General features: G+C 48.2%; 1 protein-coding gene across 2 annotated transcripts in view; it reads left to right on the top strand.

The window, feature by feature from the left end:
• Positions 1-17,311, top strand: part of LOC123028103 (beta-galactosidase-1-like protein 2) — a 47,732-nt gene extending 30,421 nt beyond the window's left edge. For both annotated transcript variants that reach the window (XM_044439619.1, XM_044439620.1), the window contains exons 11-19: positions 1,828-1,908; positions 3,376-3,482; positions 4,425-4,571; positions 5,555-5,626; positions 6,875-6,953; positions 8,888-8,975; positions 12,656-12,770; positions 12,923-13,039; positions 14,317-17,311. In XM_044439619.1, the coding sequence (XP_044295554.1) occupies positions 1,828-1,908; positions 3,376-3,482; positions 4,425-4,571; positions 5,555-5,626; positions 6,875-6,953; positions 8,888-8,975; positions 12,656-12,770; positions 12,923-13,039; positions 14,317-14,403 (893 nt within the window). In that variant the 3' untranslated portion in view covers positions 14,404-17,311. The remainder of the gene's footprint in view (positions 1-1,827; positions 1,909-3,375; positions 3,483-4,424; positions 4,572-5,554; positions 5,627-6,874; positions 6,954-8,887; positions 8,976-12,655; positions 12,771-12,922; positions 13,040-14,316) is intronic.
• Positions 17,312-21,730: the final 4,419 nt, after the last annotated feature.

Here is a 21,730-nt window from a genome sequence, read left to right as displayed (position 1 = left end):
AATGGCACTGCCTGGAAATGTGGGAAGGTGGGGAATGGAATGTTGCATCTGAAAGTCGGCCGGCTTCGGAAGGCTGGAATGATGCATCAGGCTGGGACTGGAAAGGGCCAGATTCCGAGCCCCTCCCCGACCCCACCCTGTCCATGGGCCAGGCTCCCGGTCTCAAGGGGTTGTGATAGGGATGAGAAATGGAAGATAAGGCAGTGTGCTCCTTTGAGGAAAAGCAAGGTAATTGCCATGTGTTAATATGCCTACAGGTTTCATGCAGGGACGGTATCTATTAGAAACACAGAAACAGAGCAAGTCAGAAGGGGCCTCCCGGTCCATCTAGTCTGGCCTCCAGCACCAGCCGGCTCCGCTCACAACATGCCCGCCATGTGCATAATATTAATTTATTACCTGAAGAAAAGAATGTCAGAGTGAAGGAAAGTTGCAGCTACTGGTGGGTGGGGAGTCTCCAGGGAACAGTCTGCCCTCCTCCCCATTTGGGGGGGGGGGGCAGTTCGGTCTCAAAATCATGCCCGACTCTTCTTGACTCCATGGACCATAGCACTAAACACAATATAAAACTAAATGCCTAAAATTGAGTAATATAAAATCAGTTCTTAAAAAAATCTGGAGAACAGCGTTGTTTTTTCCTGTCGCTGGAAAGATTGTAATGGTGGCTCCAGGGGAACTGCTCTCGGCAGGCTGCTCTGTGGATGGGGCACAACCACTGGGAAGGCCCCCTTCTGTTGCCGTCCTCTGTACCTCCTGAGGGCGGCTCTCTCAGAAGGGCCTGCTCACCTGATGTTCGGGATCGGGTAGGTACACCGAGGAGCAGGCAGTCCTTCAGGTAGCCTGGTCCCAAGCCATTTAGGGCTTTATGTGTCAGAACAAGCAACTTAACCTGGGCCTGGGGCTCAACTGGTGGCCAGTGCACGGGATAGAATATCAGGTTGATGTGGGCGCATGGCCTGGCTTGCGTCAGCCGTCACACTGCCCTGTTCTGCACCAACTGAAGCTTCCATTTGCGGGACAGACTGGTTGCTACTCCAACTCTGGGAAAATGGTAGCCATGGGACTAGAGAAAGGAGGAAAAGAGGGCAAGGGGGTGGACATTCTTGAAGCTCTGGTCCTTCAACAGAAAGCCTGTTTCTTTGAGCTCTGTTTCTTGAGCGGAAAATATATTAGCCTCAGGTGTCCCACTTTTGGTGGAGACTGCAGGCTGCTGGGGGAGGGGGAACTGGATTTCTTTTGCTTGGAAACCAGAAGAAAAGATGTCACTACTCCAAATAGCACGGGCAGGGCAACTGCTTTAGGGATAGCACCCTGGCTTGACACGCAAAAGGGTCTGGGGTGAAAGAGCTGGACAAGACATGAGACCCTCTACTCCACTCCTCACTGCTTGTTGGAGGGGGCCGTCCTTGGGATAACTAGACCAAACATCTGATGACGTCCCCATCATCTTCATATGCTAACCCCACCCCACCCCACCCCACCCCACAAAAGGTTTTTGGACTATTTGACTCATCTAAATGAACATTCCTAGCCAATTATCCATACTAAACTCTGTGCTAGGAAGACAAGAAATCTGTTTCAGACTGTTTCTTCATCTAGCTTGCAGGAAATCTAAGAGAGATGCCAGGAAATAAACTTGGGACTTCAGTATACGAGGCGCATGCCTCCCCGAGAGTCACTGTATAAGTGTTTTCTCTGTCTTTGCGCTTTTGTAGTAATTCCAGTGGCATGCATGGAAAAAGCGCTCTGACTGTGCTTCCTAATAGTTTCTGCAGCAGTAATTGTGGTTACCTTCCTGCCCATAACTTCTGCACCCTTGTTTCTCAGACTACGATGCCGTGCTGACCGAATCAGGAGACTACACCTCCAAGTACCTCAAACTACGCCAGCTTTTCACCAAAATCATGGGTAATGAGATGGAACCAGCCAAGAGAAGCCTCTCGGCCGCCTCCCATGCACCAAAAAGGGCAGGGGCTTACTGGAGCCTGTGGGGAACCCCTGCTGCTTGCTGTCTAGCTTGCTTTTATATATATATATATATATATATATATATATATATATATATATATATATATTGCGATTTATATCCTGCCTTTTTCCTACAGAGGGCTCAAGGCAGCTTACATCGTTCTCCTCTATCTTATCCCCACCACAACAACCCTGTGAGGCAGGTTGGGCTGAGAGTCTGTGCCTGGCCCAAAGTCACCCAGTGGGCTCCATGGCCGAGTGGGGACTTGAACCCGGATTGCCTGAGTCCCAGTCCTGTGCTCCTAACCACGACACCACACTGGCTCTCTATATCCTGCTGATGAGCTGGGCACAAGGGGAGGCGGTGCCTCTTGCTGCAGAGACGGCCCTTCAGCTCATTTCATGGCAGTGGGGAAGGGGGTGTGCTGCTCACAGCTCCTGCCTTCCAGAGTACGTGCTGTGCCAGCAAACTTTAATGTAGAGGGGCAAGAGCCAGATGCTTTGCCCTCTCTCTCTTTCCCCACCTGCTTTTCTTTCTGCTGCTTCCGCGGGCAAGTGCTTGTGCCCTTTATCCCCCAGTCTCAGTCTGCGGGCAAGCTTTTTCCCTGAGCCTTTGGGAGGGGGTGGCTCAAGACAGACTTGCAGCCCATAGACAGACTCTTTGAGCCCGCTGAACGGAGACGGCCTGCATTGACCAGTCCGGCTGTAACCTGGGCCCATTGCCTCTTCCATTCCACCAGCAGCCAGTCCCACTAAAGCCATTACCCAGCCAGTGTTTGCCACTGGTGTGAGTCTTGGGCTGCCTCCAGAAGAGCTGAATCCCCCTGTATGAGCATTGTGTGCCACTTGCAGAATGGGATCGGTGGGGCTGGCCATTCGTAGATACCCACTCCTGGACTCTGCCCTCAGGATGCATCCTTTTAAAGGCCCTTTCCATTTTGGATCGTTTTGTTCCCCCGGCTGCTGCTGCTTCTGTGCCACTTTCATGTGAATTCTTTCCCGCTCACTGTGTTCGTACCCTCATTTGCCCTCCCTGCCTTTTAATTCGATTGTCTGCAGAGATCCCGTGCGCTGTTTCCCCAAGAAGCAAAATTGCAGGTACAGCTCCTGATTTGGCAGCACTGGCGATGCCTGCAAACACAGCCATGCCAGTCTCCACAGCCCCTCTGATTAACCAGGAACGAGGGCAAATGGCTGCATGAATAAATGGGGAACAGAAAGGCTCTGAACGGCATCGAGGAGGCAGAAATGATTGTGGATATTTTCATGATAATTAGCCCTGATAATTCACATGGGCTAATTTTGAGCCAGTCGCCGGTTAAGCCAGCCCTACATGTGAGAAGCTGTTCGGCTGATACAGCATCCGGCTGAGCAAGTTATTTCTGTCCTTTGTCTGTTTGCTTTAAGGGACCACAGAGCCTCTTCCGCCCTTAGTGTTAAATAAGGCATCCTATGGGGCAATCCTGATGGAGCAGTATATTTCCTTGTGGGACGTGCTGCCATCTCTGGGGAAGGTAGGTACTGCGCTGCACGGAAGAGGGCCGCGGGGTTTGCCCCACCAGATTTTGGTGTGAGCGAAGTCATGGCCTCTTCCGGGGTCCCCCCTAGCTGACACCCTCTGCCCAGGTTTGGGCATCACATTGAGCTGCACCTGGTGAGAGTGATTGGGTTAAATCAGGGGGCTGGTGACTGGGGTGTCCTGGAGTGGTCGACAAGCTCCTCCAGCTCGTACGCCAGCCTTATGCCATGCAGCCGGGTCCGCATGCCTTTGGCCTTCCAGGTTGATGTTGCGCGGTGCAGCTCAGACTGCAGAAACACTGAGGGATGAGTGTGTGAGAGAGATTTGCCTGTGCATGGTACAATAATGTGAGTTCAGCATGTGCACATGCCATTCCTACATTTTTTTACTTGCTGGTAGCTTTCCACCCACTGAACTGGGCGCACACTTGTGCATGCACACAACCATCAGCAGAAGTGAGTTGGTAGGAGATGTTGTGAGTGCTCAGTGTCCAGTTGAGCACTGGCTGCGGAGGAGCGCAGGGGCACCATCCACCTGCTGTGCTGAGCCCCTGCTTCACCTTTCCCTTACCCAAGTACAGCCTAGAAAGTTACTCAAAGCCTGGGGAAGGCAAAGGCAGCAGAGTCAGCTTTGGGCACGCCCCTGGTAGGACACAGGTGCATCCTTCTGATCCCTTCTAGAAGGAGGCGAACATTTGCGAGCAAAGGCCCCCGTGTCTGAGTGTGTGCTAGCCATTATCCAAGCATCTGGTTTGACTGGTCAGCCAAGCAACGGGAATGGAGTGGCCCGTGGGGATTCCATCTGCTCCCCCCTCCCTTCCCAGGTGCAAACCTACACACACTTATTTTTTGAATAAGCCTCAGTGAACCGAGTGCGGCTTACTTCTGAGTAAACATGCTGAGGGTCTTGTTATACATTTGTGATTTCTCCTGGACAGCCTATCAAGTCAGAACATCCCATAAACATGGAGAACCTCCCAGTGAATGATGGCAATGGACAGGCCTTTGGTTATACGCTTTACGAGGTGGTCATACCCGGCGGAGGAACGCTGCATTCCCAAGGCCACATACGGGACAGAGCACAGGTGGAGAATTGGCAAATGTAGCTTATCCTGGGGGCTGGGGAGGGGAAGAGATGCTGGCTTCGTCCTGGCTAACCCCGGAACTTTTAAAGTCACCCCTGCCCTGAGGTGACTGTCTTGGGGTAAAGGTGTGTTGAATCACGGATGTCTCACTAGCTTTCCAGGTGTGGTTCCTTCCATTCCATGCATAGCCTAAGCTCAGCTTGTGTCAGCACATGAACACCATCAGTTTAACATGGGCCTAAGCTGGGCAGATCCTCCGGCTATTGCTCCACAGCCACTAAGTGAAAGATATGAATCTAAAAACTGGTGCAGTGGATCAGATTGAGGACCTGCTGATCTAGCAGTCTGCATTCAAGTCGCAGCCGTTCGTGTGCTCCAGAAGATACTTTTTATGATGATAAACTTCACAGACACAGCTCCTAAAAATAGTGACCTTCCGCTATGGTTGGTCCTCAGATTCTAGTCTTCAGAGATTCTTTGCCTCTGGACACAGGTTTTGTTCAGTGATCACAGCTAACAGGTGTGAGTCGATCTATCCCCCATTAATTTGTGTACATCCTTTCAAAAAAAAAAAAAAATCCCCTCCTATATCTTCTGAGAAACCCACAGGTGCCTCTGAGCATCATTTGAAAAGCACTTGTCCACTTATGTGTTAGAAATAATGAATATTGTTTGATGACTCTGAAGGTTAGGAAAGTTAATAGTCTTTGACCTTAGTGACCATATATTTCTATGGGGGGAATGTAGCCATCTAGACATAACAATTGATGCTGGATAATCTGGATTCGTCATTACCGCTTTTTTCTCCTCATTGTAAATGGTGCTGCTAAAATGATTATTATAATAAGCTTACAGTCAAAGCTTGGAAGAAGCCCCAGCAGTCCCAATTCATGCTTGGTAGTCCTGCTCCCCCCTAAATCCCCCTCTAATCCTTTGGCCTTTTCTGATTGACAAATGAGGCTCTCATTTTTCCTTTCCTGCAGGTGTTTGTTAATACTCTGTACATTGGCTCCCTTGATTATACCACGCAGGAACTGTCAATTCCTAATGGACAGGTAAGCAGTTGGAAGAATGCAGTGTGTGAATTACAGGCAAAAGTGCCTTTGTATGTTTTACCCAAATATGTTCAGTGCCAAGAAATCTCTCTGCTGTTGGAGGAGAAGCTGGAATAAAACTGAGTCCCAAAAATAAAACATTCCCCAAAACATTGTGTACACACAGCACAATCCTAAACTACTTTTCCAAGAAGGGTGATCCTCCCGGTACGTTGCGTGTATTGTCTTTAGGATTGCGGACTTAACCCTGCTAAACTGCTGGCTAAAATCCCCACAACCCCAAGACCAATTAGCAAAACACTGTGCTGGTTAATTTATCAACTGCAAACCATTGCAACTCCCTGCCCTGGTCTAAAACTTACATCGTCAGCTGCCATGGCTCCCCAGTTCTAGTCCCCTGACTGATGTAACACAGAGTGGACCAGAAGTAGCACTGGCCAGGTCATGGAGGACTTCACACACTGGACAAATTGAAGGTGCTCATCCCTTCAGTTGGGATGCTGTCCAGATTTGTGTGCTATCCAGAATTGGTGCTATCCAGAATTGGTGTCACTGTGTCAGGGTCAGGTTGCAATGTTGACAGAGGACATTTCAAGCACCTAAGAGACTTAAGTGTGACCCGATTGGTACTGTGTATGTACTTTTGGCCCACCCTGTGTAAGAAGAGAGTCCATGGTACGGGCCTGTCATGGGCAGTGCCAGAACGATCGCTGCATGTGCCCAGTCAGCCGATTTGTGTTGTACCTTTTTGCTGTGCTTCAAACAGTCTGTCCACCGTCTCGGTTTGTTTTTAGAAGCCCAGCATGGATGCTCATATATTGATCGCTTTGCGTATTCCAGAAGGTTTCCGCTTTTGGTAAAGAAAAACGGTAGGTGCTGAGTCCCAAACTGCTCAGCTGACAGGAGGAAGATGCCACAGTCGCCAGCACCTTAAGCTTCTTGAATTTTGCAGTTCAGTCCTGGACCGGAATAGGCGCATTAAGGTGAAGACAGAGTCGGCGTTTTGTATTAATTAGGCTGAAGACAAATCTAACATTTTAAATGCAGTGAGGTTGCTCTTGAAATACCCTCACAAAGATCAATCCAATGTTAACATCTGCCTTCACCCTAAGCTACGGAGCAGCCATCTGGTGCTGTCCCCCCTAGAATAATTTGGCTGGCTTCTCTCCTTGCCCATATTTCTTATCTAGCTACTCTCTCTAGCTACTGTTTCTTGGATCCCACTCTGTCTTTTGCTGTTCTGTGCAGGGATACAGGCAACTTCAGCTCCTCGTAGAGAACTGTGGGCGAGTTAACTATGGGCCTAAGCTGAATGATCAGCGGAAAGGTGAGCTGTGCTATTTTTTCTGTCACTATCTTAACACCAAAGAATCATTTCTACAGCAGTATTTCATAGTGTAGTCCCCCTTATAAATAGTTAATAAATATGGCTCTGGTTTACTCTGTGCTGAAAAATATTGCTATCCAAAGCTGAATCCTGTGGCCTGTTCTAAATGAAGCAAATAATTCATGTATATTTGCATAATTGTTCTTAGTTTGCATAATGTTAGTCAAACCCTGACCTCAGCCCCAGGAAATCTTACTCCACCTTCTCTCTATCTTCTCAAGGTTTCAAGAGATGTTGCCTACCTACTTACATGTATATGTTCCCTTTCCTAAGGGCTAGAAACTTGTAAAAATAAGGGCTGAAATTTTCAGTAATTTGGATTCTGTGCCTGGTATACCTTTCTGCACTTCCCATGCTCTCTGTCAGAATGCCAGCATACAATGCCATTTTTATAGCTAGCATTTAGTAAGGATTATGGCATCCACCACTTGATCGTGCCTTATAAAGTAGGTGTTGCTTTGTCAAAATTACAGATGGAGTACTGAGGCTGGGCAATGATACCCATCACCCCAGTAGGTCTCCATCTAGCAGTCCTACAGAGGGGGCTTGCCATTCATTCTTGGTTGGCTGTATCCACAGCAGATAAAAACTTCACTCACAATCATTCGAACCCTCAAAATCCAACTTATCATAGAGTCAGACCAGCCATTACCTGTCGCCACCCAAAACAGCAAATTACAATCAACAACAAAATAACCTACCCAAAGGTCCAAGTAAACAGGATAGATTAGACATCAGGCAGATCTTCCATAGTAGATTGTTTCACAGCTAGGGTGCCACCACAGGAAAGACCCAACAAAGGTTTGATGTGGCAGGCCTACCAAATGTGCATTTTTTAAAGCTGATTTTGCTTTGTTACCTAATGTCTGGTCCATGCTCTCACATGTGAAGCTGGCTGTGAAAACCAATGAGCAGAAGTCAAGAGAACAGCAAGCCGTATGGAGCCACTCCTTTGGGGACGTGGTACAGCTTGCATTGCGATGCCCGATTTGCTGCGGTCTAATGTGAAAGCCTCAAATATATTGCTGTGATTTCGAGTCTGCTTTAGGCATCCAGGTCCTTGGTTGACTTTTTTGGATCATGTGGGTTAACCTGGAATGAGAAGCGCCATTTTCAGAGTAGCAAAGGGAATCTTATAAATATTTCTTTTGCATTTATGAGTGATATTTTGCATTTAGGTGGTTTTTTGCCAGAATGCATCCTATCAGATTTACACCCAAAGTCCCTTTCCTGTCTTCTCCCTATTTTTCTTGTCTTGGGCATGAGGCACACTTCTTCCTGGCTTGGGAATGTCTGCAAGAAAGCAGGAGGCAGGGCTGACAGAACCGCACAACCAGCTGCTCCTGAAAAGAGGCTTTGGACTTGCGTTTCTTGAATAGCAGCATCCCCCCTGTGATTCCCCTGTTGCCCGCCACTACCATGGTCTGAGATGTGGAAGAGCAATCTTGTCATTTTAAAGGGCAGGGAAAATTGAAAATCCCCACCAGGGCATGCTAAAGCATTTGGGCGAAAGCGGCGTCGTGGATGTCAGCAGTGGCTCCGTGTTTTCTTTATGACATACAAGCTGGTTAATCTGCTCTTTCTAAGGAAAGCATAAACCGTACGCCAGTAGCAGAACTCAAAATCCAGCTTAGGGGCTCCAGCCGGGGAGAACAAAAGGCAGCAGGACTTTGCTGTGCAGTGAATGCCGCTGCTGGAGCAAAGCAGCCCCCAAACATGGCAAGAGCCTCCCCTTTGCGTCTGGGGACTTCCAGGTCCCTGACTCTCCTGTCAAGGAGCACTGCTTCTGGCCATTCCGCATTCCCTCGGCTTCCAAAGGCGATCCGTCAGCCTTGCGGCAGCTCAGCCTGCCATTTACTCTTCTTCTCTTGCAGGCATAATTGGGGACATCTTTCTCAACAATACCTCCTTGAGGAACTTCAAGATTTACAGCCTGGAGATGAAACCTAGCTTCATAGAAAGGTTTGCGTGGTGATTCCCATCCTTCCCCCGCCGTATTTATTTGTTTCCCTTTCCCCCTCATTTGCGGCAAGTGCATTTGGCATGGGTACAAAGCCTCGTTAGCAATCCCACCTGCCAGCGAGGCAGCATCTGGCAAAAGATCGGGCTGACAAATCCCAGCCATCAGATAGCTCAAATGGAAACACACAGAGCCCTGCGGCGGCCCCTCCTTACTCTCTTCAGCTTTTCCCTATTTCGATTTGAGCCAATATGTAAACTTCTGCCGGGGATTCCTGTATCCAGTGCTAGCAAGCCGGCGGTGAACCGGCACCTGGGGGTGATGGCACAGCCAGCCACCCCTGTTGAGCTGACGTGTGGGTCCATCCAGGGGCAGGTGCTCCTTCTCTGTGTGGGCTTCAAGTCCTTTCGGGAATAAGATCAGCCCCTTGAACTGGGCCTGGCAGCAAACAGGAAACCGGCACAGGTGATGTGGAATAGGTGGAATAAAACCCGCCATCCTGTCGGGAAGCATGCAGCTGCATTCTGCTACAGCTTTGTGTATCTGGCGGCCCACTGTGCGTGGGTGGTGAGGTGAAGTTCACGCAATGGCTGATACGTCATGCCGGCATAGCCTGGAAATTCCCTCTTTCAGAAGGTCGCTGCTGGGTCAGACTGACGGTCCACCAATCAGTCCAGCATCTTCTTTGCTGTGTGGGCTAATCGCATGTCCTTGGGAATCCCAAAAGCATAACCGCAAGGCAATACTCCCTACCTCCAGCTGCTCACACACAGATGTTCCAAAGAGGCATCATTGGTGCTAAAACACAGGAAGAACCTTAACAACGTAAGACCAAAGATTCATCTGGGTTGGGCACTAAGAAGCATGTAGGAAGACATGATGCCAGTGGCCCAGTTCACACATCTCAACAACCCAGGACTTTTAAAAATCCTGGATTGTTGTATATGAGCATATTGTACTCCTGCTCCTTTTGCAAGAAGGCGGCAGCCAAATAGTCCAGGCAGCAGCATTCCCCCACCTTGCCTATCATGACATGCTGTCCAGGAAATGCAGCCTGTCTCTTTCTTGACCAGCCAGAGAAATGACCCAGCAACAAAGAGAGCATTGTCTGCTTCCTGACCCTTAAGCTGTTTGCAGCTGCACTTGGCCAACTAAAAGTGAGAGGGAAAGCGAGAGGGAGCTGCTGTGCAGAAAGAGAGCCAGATCAGCTGGTAGTGCAATTGCTTACTGGGTACCGACTATTAGTAAAGAAATATAAGGTAGAAATTTCTGTGTGGGAGGCTGGTGCGTGTACCGTTGCGGCGTGATTGTCCCAGGCTTAGCTGATATAATGAATCTGCCATTCCTTCAGCCACGTCAGGCCTGTAATTCCTCTGAATCAAAGAGAGCTTATTATCCCACGTGGCTGAGAGGCCATTTAACACTCTATGCATCTCTTTCCTGTGAATGGTCTCCCTTAGTGATGCTCTTCTGAGAGAAAGGCATACAGAGGTGCTGCATGCGAGAACCCTGACAGGAAGGGGCAGGGTATACAGTGTGTGGCATTTCATCGACTCTGCCATTCAGGGTGCCGCTTGTGTGAGAACGTTCGTTCTCTAGCACAGACTGCACCCTCTCAAAATGGCAGAGTCAGTGAGAAAACTGCATGCAGAAAACCAGCAGGCTTCAAACAGGCTTTCTCTCTGGTATTTAGAGAGTGAGTTAGTCTGAAATGGGGGACAGATTGAAGGAAACTTTAATTATTACATTCTGTCCCATCTTTCCTCAAGGAGGTCAAAAGGGAGTAAATCGTTACCCCCCCCCCCCCGTCCTTCCTTTAACCTAGGCGGAGAGAGAGTGAATGTCCCAGAGTCATTTCGGGAGCTTCATGGCTGAATGGGGATTTGAACCCACGTTTTCCCAGCCCCAGTCCAGCATTCTAAGAGCTACTCCAGCTTTTCTTTTCCATTCAATTCTGCCAAAATAACCAATTCAGCAGTATTGGATAATATGCTTGTTGTCACAAGAGCGAGGGGAAAAAGCATTTCATTGTTGGGGAAGACTGTTTTCATTCATGACTGGCTGCATTCTAAACCATTTGGGTTGTTCAATCTATAGCAGAGATTCTTGCCCAGTTTTGTTCATCTTATTTATTTATGTAAACCATTTTTATCCCCTCCTTCCCCGTTTACATGGGGCCTTCCAGAGGTGCAGAGGGAGAGATGACAGACAGCCCCAGAAAAGAGCTTGTAGGGAAGAAAAGTCTCCCCCAGCATGTGGGGGTCATCCAAAGGGAAGCCCCACCTCCGTACCCAAGGCCCAGCTAGGCTCTCTTTCTCTCTTCTCAAAATCACGTTATCGAATACATTTGCAGTTGCCAAACCTGTTTGTGCTGTAAATGCACAAGGAGCCGAGATTCTGCTGAGCCAGCAGCCTCACTCCTCCAGTAGCATCTCCCAATTCACCAGCCAAGACTTGGCCTCTCGGGGAAGCCCTTCATTGCATTAGGGCCCTGGAGTTGGTTACAGTCCTGTCGCCTCAGGGCATGTGTGAGGTCTTTTAATAAGGAAAGGCACACAGCCTGGGAGAAATGAAACCGATTAGACGAGATATGAAGTGACATTCCCTCGCCCACAGAAGTAACCACTGTCCCATTGTTCCCTTGAAGAGGAGGATGCTGGTTGTTGAGAGGGCTTGTGTGTGTGTGTGTGTGTGTGTGTGTGTGTGTGTCTAGGAATGCTGATTCTGTTCCATGAAAGTTGGGGCCCCTATGCAAATTCTCAGGGTATCCTACTGATAGCATAATTCCTGCCAATACAGAATTCCTACCTATTGTGGTTTGTTGACCACAATAAACTATTTCATAAATCCTACCATCTTGATAGTAACCTGGGGGTTTGCATGGCAATCTAGTCATGCTGTTAGATATAGCAGAGGTAGAAGAGAAAACTGCTGGGGAATTACTTTTCCAGGATACCTGAGTAAACAGCGCCATCCTCCACCAACACCTTCTCCTGGTGTATTAAAGGAGCAGGCCAGAGGTGAGGGGACTGTCCCTTGGGGACCAGGGTGCTGAGCCTCTTCCAGCCTGAGGGCTGAATCCGATCTTGGAAAAGACATCCAGGGCCAAATTCCGTGATGGGTGGGGCTGATGCAGGACCAAAGTGTGAGCATCCTCATTCTGTTGAAGCTCAAAGCTCTTACTGTAAGTAGCCAAGGCTGGGAGAGGCCTTTTAGAGTGGGGATGAGGGAGACATTGTACTTCCTACGGCCAGGGGCAGGGATCTTAGAACCCTCCCCCTAAGTAAACCATTGAGCCTTGAGGGCCTGCCTGGAAGCTTATGATGACAGGGTCCAGCAGAGACTGATTGGAGCCGAGTTGCACAGGCAAAAGCTCCCCACTGAGAAGGCCCCATCCCTCGTCGCCACTGGTTTCAGGGCCTCCCGTGCTGGTCCCAGGCTGTGTGCAGGCTGGTATGGGTGAAGGCGGATCCTCAAGCCAACTTGCCGCAGCCCAGCATGGGGATGAAGGCCCCCCTCAGTGCATTCAGTTGCTCCAGAAATGGTTCCTCAGGCAAAGCGTAAGTGTGTAAGGATCCCATCGTGTCAAAACCATTGGTATGGATTGTCCCCGGATTCTCCAGTGGGGGTCATTGACTGCTGGGCAGGACCTCTTCTCCCAGCCATGCATGTCTCCCAACAGCCTACAGAGCTCCTCTTTGTGGAGTGCCGTCCCAGACTCTGCGGTGGGCCCGGCGTTCTTCCGAGGAACCCTGCAAGTACAACATATGCCCGAGGACACCTTCTTGAAGCCGGAGGTGAGCCACTGATTCTTTCTTCCAAAGGCCCCACAAAAAGATGTAGGCAGAAGGGCTTTCGTGGGTAGGCAGAAGGTCGATCGCAGGCTCTTTGCGGGGCGGAACGCCATCGTATTGTCCTGCTGCAGTCCTGCCCCTTCTTTCTTTCCTAGGGCTGGGAGAAGGGAGTTGTGTTTGTCAACAGACGCAACCTCGGCCGCTACTGGGAGATCGGTCCCCAGGAAACCCTCTATCTCCCAGGAACATGGCTCCAGCAGGGGCCCAATGAGGTGAGTGGTGTACATTGGAATCATGCAGGGTCCTCACCACACCTGAAGCTGGCCTCTCGCCAAAGCACCGGACCAAAGATTTGACACAGCAGGGGTAGGGTGACCTCTGATCCTCCCTCAGCCACTCCCCCATGAATATCCCAGGTGACTCCCCGGAATCATGGGGGTTCCCCACCCCACAACCTGAAACAGAGCTGGGGATGTGGCTGGCTTCTGCTAGCCAAGCAGGCTTGCTTGCAAGCCGGTTCGCCCTGATAGCAGCCCCCAAGTGCCACTTGGGCGCTTTCAGATGCAGCTGTCAAATGGTGCTCCACCGACAGCTGCTTGGCAAGAGCAACGAGGATTTGCCACTCCTGGCAAGCTGCTCTGTAGCCCTTTGGGCTACCCCATATTGGCCAGGTTTGGCCAATGCAGCAACCCCAGGAGTTCCACAGCAAGCCATGGGCTCTTGCCCCCCCCCCCCCATAAGCCTTTGAACAAAACAACAAGCCCTCTGGCCTGTGTCACATGAACTCAGTGACACTCTCCTCCTTTGCATCTGGCAAAATAACCAACAGTTCACGACCCTCGTAATGAACTGTTTTGGCATCATCAGCAGGGGAATTTTAGCAGTTCCTCGATTCCATTCAAGACAAAAAGGCGAAGCCACTTGAAACGGGCCAAGACTGTGGCAGGAGATTTGTGTTTGTATAAGTGGGCCATCCTCCACTCTGCTGAACCCCTGGCATAGGGGCAAGTGATGGAAGCACTGAGCGTTCCTGTCCTGTTGGCCTGAACCCCTGGTTTGTGCACCCGCTTTTATCTGGGGTCCACAATTTGTAAGCATTGTCTGTATCTAAAGGCTGCTCTCATAGGCTCACAGCTGGACTGTGGAATCGGCATGATCACACTCAACTCCTCTCCTCTCATGAGTCTGCAAGGCTAGGAGTGCACATTTAAGAAATTGCAGACTGGTGGAGAAATGGTACAAACTGAACTTAAGTCCGGGGGTGGAGAGAGAAACTAAAACTGATAACATTTCCTCACCCTACACAGACATGAACCACCTCTTAATAATCCCTGTGGGCCATCCCTTCCTCTGTCTGCAGCCACACCCTTGTTTAATTTTAATTTAATTTAATTTAATTTAAATATTTATATCCCGTCCTTTCCGATGAACGGCTCAGGACGGCTTACAGTTGTTGCATGGCATTTGTTGTGTTTGCAAAGTCAAGAAAAAAGAACCATATTTTGACACCTGTGCAAGGCTATTCCCTTTCTTCCCATTTCTTCCCCAGATCATCATCTTTGAAGAGCGGGTTGCCGGCCGATTCATCCGGTCCATGGATTTGCCTTTCCTAGGAAGGATCCAGTTTGTGAGCTGAGCTGGGGCAAAGCTCCCTGGCGACCCCCTTCCGCACAACACGTGGTTCCTTGAGCACTAGTTTGCGCATTAGTCCTGAAATGAATTTGCAGGGTGGGTTCAGAGTTTCGATGCAGGTGAATCCTCTCTTCCTCTAGACCCATGCGAAAGATTTGCCCCTTGCCAATGAATATCCTGGGTTTGGAAAGAGTGAAGGCTCATCTTGTCAGTTAATTTTGGGAGCTGATTCTGAATACCAGAAGTGCTGAAGTAACCAAGATGATTGAGAATTTTTTTTTTCCAATGAGGTTCAACTCTACTGCTTGTTCTGTTTCCTGAGCACAAGATGCTGAGAATCTTGCAAGGTAATTCATGTGCAAGGGCCCTCGGGATCCACTGGATCCAAGAAGCTGATCTCAAATGATTTGACTGTAATTGGACACCACCTTTTTGTGCTCCTGGAGAGGAATGTTATTTTTGGCACCTGCAATATTGTTGAACGTGGGTCCTACTCGGCTTTTGGGGCAATTGAAGTCTTTTTTTACTGTGATGAAAAGGGAATGTCTTATTTTCTTAGGTGCCTGGCTTGGTCATTGGTTTGCCAGGCTAGGTAGGAATGTAATTTCTGCTTAAACCCACAGCTCAGGCCATAGGCTCTTGATGGTTAAATGCAGGCACCCAAAGGGCTGCTGTACCTTTTCTCCGACAAATATCAGCGACAGGCAGAGAAGCCTGTGGAAGCAGGTGGAAGCTGCTCTTGAACAACGCAGAGGCATCTTGTACATTTGGGGCTGTACCTCAGCCTGACCTCCAGGTGCTCAGAACACTCTCGAGAAAGAGGCATTCTGTCGGCATACTATCGCGAGCAGCTAACTGCGTGGATTTTTTTTTAAACTGCCATTGCACTGAGAACTTCGACTCGCCCACTACTTGCAGCTGCTGGAAAGGGTGTCTTTCCTACATGCGAAGCATCTGGTTGACTTTGAAAGCGAAGCGGAAAGTTCTCGCCAGGCCATTTCTGACCAGTGATGAATGTACCGCATGCGGCAGCGCGCACAGAGCCCCAGGAGGAGACCGAGGGACACTGGAGCTCCTTAGGTGCACCCAGGCAAAACGCAACACGCATAGTCCTCACTGCTACCAGGACCTGGGATCCTGTAGTCATCTGTACTCTATGCAGGGGATAGACACCAACTGTTACCCTCTTCATAAAGCTATGGGAAACATCGGAGCTTCTCTGCATATGGCCAAAGAGCAGGGCAATAAAATTCTGGACATTAGCACTTGAAAGGAAATGCAGTGGTGAAAGAAAGGGTCATATTTTTGAACACTGTCCCTGTATGCATTAACTAGGGGAGAAGCCAACTTGACTGTTCTCTCTTTGCTGCATCAAAGGCGCTCCCTACATTGGGAACCATTACACACTGGAAGTGTGGCAGAATGCAGAGTGGTGCGGTCTAGAATTCAGCCTCGGACTGCATCTCCTACAGCTGGGCATCCATCCTTCCTCTGCACATTCCTCAGGTCTGCACATTCTGCATGTGGGGAGGGATCCTCTGTGTGTTGTCGACCAATCTCTCCCCAGTTCCTGGTGCTGTCCAGCAGGACTGAGGGCAGTACTGGCTACCTGGGAGTCAGTCTGAAGGAGGAAATTCTGGGCCTTGCCATCCCCTCCTCCATTTTGAAATAGTGAGGCTGTGAAGATGGTGCGGGTGGCAATGGAGGGAGGCCGTATCTATTCCTGGGCTGGAACACCAGGGCAGTTCCAGCATGAGGGAGGCCGTTTGTAAAAGCAGCTTTTAGTTACTGGAGAGAAAGGGGAAGAATCTGGAAAAGTAAAAGAAACCATCTGCATTCTGCCCGAGCTCTGCTTTTCTTCCCTTTTGAAATCTTCCAAGAACTTGGTGGTTTTGCGTCAAGGTTTTATTCATGAACCCAATGCTAGTGTGAGACCACCAGAAGCTGTGCTAGTGACCTTCTCCCCACCTGCTCAGATAAGCCCTCCTGCCTCTATCCTGTAACTGGCCGTCTCTTGCAGGCTTCCTCTCCCTTTCATGAGAAAATAATTGCCCTTTGCATCCGGGCTCCCCACTATTGCTACAGCCATTATCCAAGGAGACCTTTTGCCACCATCTTAGTGCAGTTCTGCTTCCCTTAGAGAAACCACCTGATGACTAATGCCACAAAAAAGATCGAAGGACTTCTGGCCGTTAAAAACCATATTTAGTTTTATTTAACAAATTAAATACAGTTGAATTAAAACTTGAGAACAGACAGTGCAGCTGTAAAAAACAAAGCAACCCCCCTCCCATCCTCCATTTGGATTGTGGGCTGCTGACCCACAGTTTTTCCACCCCCACCCCCTCCCTGCATGGGCTCTCGGAGCCAATGTGTTCCTGTTGCACTTATGGCAAAGGCCTGGGGGCTTGAAGCCCACTTCCCAACACCTTTGCAGAAAACAAAGCACCTTTGCAGAAAATGGGAAGTATCCTTTTGATGGATTGGTTGCTTTTTCTCCATGACTCACTGCAATCTAGAAGGATTATTGTAAATAAAAGAGGCAGACATGCAAATAGGAGTGGGTGGCCACTGGAAACAACTCTTGCATTGTGAAAATGAAAGATAAACGAGCAAATATATGCCTCTCAGTTCCTCTTTATAAGCTCAATCTGGGCCCCATTTTTGATGGCTCCAGGTGGGTAACAGCCTGCATGAGATGCTCTAGTCTTCCGACACCCATGCTGTCAGATTTGGAATTTTAGTTGAATTCCTCCCACCACCAAAATAAAAGTGAGGACACAGTTTTTTGTAGTTGGAAACAAGAGCCTTACCAGTTTGAAGGCCTGTTTATTTGTGTTTTTTTCCTAGTTGATTGTTTTGATAAATAGTGCCATAAGTGGACAAAAATAAAAATAGTCTTGTTATTGTTATGATTATGATCATTATTTTAAATATCACAATATATATAGAGATCTGTTATTAGTCTGAAGAATAATTTGATTCCACACTGTCTACACATCTTAACTAGTTATGTTAAGGATTAAAAAAATAAGTGCATTTTCCTGTACAGGATTACATTGCTTTCCCTTCAGGTCTCAGATACCGTTGTGCTTTATTTTATTTTATCTTTGAAAAGCCAAGATATAATGGGGTTGCTTCGATGTTTAAAGAAATCCAGAATCTAGAGAGGCAATTTTTAGAAAAAGAAAAGAAAATTTGGACAGGACAGGCAGGATGGGTAGATCCTTTCTTTGGTTTTTGATTTTGCAGAAGTTTAATCCAGGTGATATTCAAAAAAGAATGCCTTGAATCACAAACCACACTTTCCTTTGAACTCTCCCATCCTCCTGCTCTCACCATCCCACTTGTAGGTTTATTCGAACCCAGCACAGAGGCATGCCTTGGATTAGTTTATTTCTCTTATCTTTAGCTGGCAGTTGAAAGTCAGACAAGATATTCGGGGTCTTGAAGGACAGGGATGCATTGAATCATGGCGATAATCTGCCTCCAGCCAGAAGTGCTAAAATACACCTCTAGCACCGGGTCATACGGCAAGGCTATGGCTGAACTGTACCACTTTAGCTGGAAGATCCAGGAATCACTGACTAATTGCTTTTGCAATTAACAATTTTAAAAAAATTCCCAAAGCTTGCCACATAAAGGATAATATATTTAGACAAAAAGGTTTTTGTTTCCTTTGAGCAGGGATTTTGTGTTGCGGCTGGGGAAAAAGGAAACATTCAGGGTAGTTCTTCACTTGTGCAAACCATTCCTTTCTCTGATGTTTGGGCAAGTCAGGAGCATGGTGTGAAGCCTGCTTTCTGTTCGCCAACTAGAACAGAGGCATACAAATACAAATGCATTTTTCGCCTCTCTCGCATGTTGGATCTGTACAACCCTGACCACAATTCATAACTTGTGCCAGTCTTGTTCAACTGGCCCTATATGTTTTCTCATGTTAATATTTAGGCAGGCTGCTAAATTAGAAACAGATTGGATTAGTCTTCAGTGGTCCACCTTCAACATAGACTGCCGTATTAGTGATTAATGTCCTGGGATGAGTTAAAGCACCAGTCATCCCTGCTGGGATTTGGCCCAGTATTCTTCATAGAAGAGCTACACAAAATGATCTTTGTATGGTTGAGTATCATGAGCAGCATTTTTAAGCAGCACCATCTATATTCTGTTCCACAAAATTCCCAGATTTTGAACCAAGGTAACTCAGGTATGCTTCCGAAAGGAAGACAGTCCTTGTATACTGTAGGATATCGCATTATGTTGGTCATTCTCTCCTCCTTCCAGATACATACTTTAATATGCCCATCTATGCAATGATTAAATTCATAGTGAGCTGCTGGCTGCAGCTTTGGACTTTGCCCACTCCCAAACCCTCACTGGTTTTTCAGCAGTCTTGTCAATACCCCAGGAGTCTGCAAAACTATCTGAGAGCAAAGAACATAAATCCAAAGTCGAAGCAATGTGCTTTACTGAACTTTGGCAGGAAGCTCATGATGTAGTGGCGGTTCTGAACCAGTGCTGGGCTCAATAATGGATTACATGAGGGCCAGTAAATTGAGACAGTCCACATCGGGTGGAGGTGCTGTTGGTGGGGGGACTCTTATGCCCGAATGGGTGACAATACACCTGGCCTGGGTGGGGTTGCACTCCCCCAAAGGACAAAGTTCCTAGTAAAGAGGTGCCCCTGGATCCTGAATTGTCACTGGAATCTCAGGTGGATTCAGTGGCCTGGAGCACCTTCTGTCATCTCAGGCTGTTTCACCAACTGTGACCCTGTCTGGGCAGGTGGACAACCTATCAAAAGTCATCCATGCTGTGCTAACCTTTAATGTGGATTATGCTCTGTGTGGGGCTGCCTTTAAGGATGGTCCAGACATGCCAGTTGGTTCAGAATAGGGCAGCAAGGCCGCTGGCAAAGACTAGCCACTATGAACCTATCACACCAGCGCTCTGTCAACATCTGTGATTAACAATTGTAGTCCAGGCCTGATTCAAAGTGTTAACATTAATATTCAAGGCCCTAAATGGCTTGTGGCCAGGCTACCTCCAGGACTGCCTCTTATGCGCCTACTTAGACCCCACAATCATCATCTAAGATCCTTCTCAGCCCCTTCTGAAGAAAACTAAGGGAACAATGGTGGCACCCCCAACTTTGGAATCAGCTCCCCAAAGAGGTTTGCCTAGTACCCCTTCTCTGCTCCTTTCTTGTGGGACCAAAAGACAGTAGTCAGCCAATTTCTGGATCCTTGGCAGTGTTGTTTGGTGGTGCTTATGTGTCTGCAGAGTTCTAGTTTGCATGTCACGCCAAGCCATGGTGTGGTTTGTGGGAATCTGGCTTGTTGCGTTAATGCTTGTTGTGTTCTAACGAATGATGACTGCTTAACCAGCTGTTAACCACAAGCAGAGCATGAGGTTGTGCAATTCTGCCTCTGGCTAAACCATGATTTGTCTAAATGATGGCTTGTCATGAAGACTGGGCTCAGAACTGTGGTTTACCTCTGGATCATTTGCACTGCTGCCCACACTGAAATAGAGGTTCCTGGCAAGAGCAGCCTGAAATCAAAACCATTCCATAAAGTGGCCAATTGGCAGGAGAAAAATAAACCAGAAAAGGGGAAAGGAAGCCGCTCTTGCTTATTTGCAAGACAATCCATGTGTAAAGCAAATAAAACCTATTTAACAAAAAACATGGCTTAGCACAGCCTTCTCCAACCTGTCCTCCTGCAGATATGTTGAACTACATCCCAGAACCCCCACCCACCATGGCATCTGGGAGTTGCAGTCCAGCACATCTAGAACATGCCTGCTTTGGGAAGGCTTTAGCATGAAATGCAGACATAGTCTGTGAGTTTGGTGGTGGCCCAGTAAGCTCGCACATCTTATGACTTGTTTGAGTTCGGCAAGCCTGATCCTTTGGGTGATAGGTGCATCTGGATTGGACCAGCTCAAAATGATTGGCTGAGTGATCCAAACAGTGAGTTTGAAGGCTCAAGTAGGAAAAGCCCTAATACGGGTTTGGTTAAATACGGCACAGGGGGTCACGCCCTGCTCCCCAGTCCCCCCGGAGCTGATGAAAGAGGTATGGATTTCAGGGTTGGAGGTTTTAATGGATATTTACTAGTTCAAAAAATGGCAGTCTTTTCCCCCTTTCTCCCCACTTTCCCCCCCATACCTTTGTGAAACCTTACCATCTTTTACAGTGTAATAAATACATTTTAAAGAGTAAAGGTGCCACTGCCAAAGGCAATGTTCCCCTGTAACTCAAAGGCTGCTTTGTCTAGTGCCCAAAGAAGTAGTTCATGCTTGTTGGGTTGGGTTGGGTTGGGTTGGGTTGGGAGAGGAGGAGGAAAACAAAAATTGGTCGTGGGTCAAAATGGTGACCTTGTCCGTGTTAACGTCCTGTGGAAGCCAGCCTCCTGGTTGAATGTTGGCTTCTGAAAGAGGCTTTCCAGGCAAACTTGCTTCTGTCTGCATTGTCCATATGTTCCACCCACAGCATCCCATGGGTCCTTGCACCTCTGGCCAAAATGTTATGCTGCCAACTCCACAGCTTCTGTGCTTTTTCCCCTCCCGTTGCCTGCCTGCCTTTCTTTCTTTCTTTCTTTCTTTCTTTCTTTCTTTCTTTCTTTCTTTCTTTCTTTCTTTCTTTCTTTCTTTCTTTCTTTCTTTCTTTCTTTCCTGATTTGTTTTCAGAGGATCAGTTGTGTTGTTTTCCTTCTTCACTCAAGAGTCTGCAAGGAGAATCTGAGCAGTTTCTTTTGGTTTGGTGATTCAGCCCAGTTACTCTCAATTTGTTAAAAGGGTCCAGATTTGTGCCTGGAGACTGGATACCTGACTCGAGAACTCCACAAGAGGGAATACACTGCAAATTAAAACACCAACTTCATGTCACATATTTGCTGCATTATGGCAAGATACTTTTCTCCACCTTCTAAGCCTACACAGTCATCATCTCTATTATTGGCAAACTTATGGCCAAGATCTACTTGTGAAACATTACCACTGAAAATGGTTAGCCACACATCTCATTCTGCTCCTATCCTATGTACAAGCACCAAGATGCTGTTTCCCCACCACCAGCAGCCAGGAAATGGGGAGACATGGCACTGTGTCATCATAGAAACAGAAACAGAGCGAGTCAGAAGGGGTCTCCCGGGCCATCTAGTCTGACCCCCGGCTTTAGCTGGCTCTGCTCACCACATGCCTATCATGTGCACGTCCAGCCTATCCTTGATCACCCTCCCCAATGGGGCTCAACCACCTCCTGTGGAAGCCCATTGCATACCCCTGGGGTCCTAACTGTCAGGAAGTACTTCCTGGCATCCCAATTG

The sequence above is a fragment of the Varanus komodoensis genome, unplaced genomic scaffold, assembly GCF_004798865.1.
Source record: "Varanus komodoensis strain SLA01 unplaced genomic scaffold, ASM479886v1 scaffold35, whole genome shotgun sequence".
Classification (NCBI taxonomy): Eukaryota; Metazoa; Chordata; class Lepidosauria; order Squamata; family Varanidae; genus Varanus; species Varanus komodoensis.
This window is presented reverse-complemented; position numbering and strand designations above follow the sequence as displayed.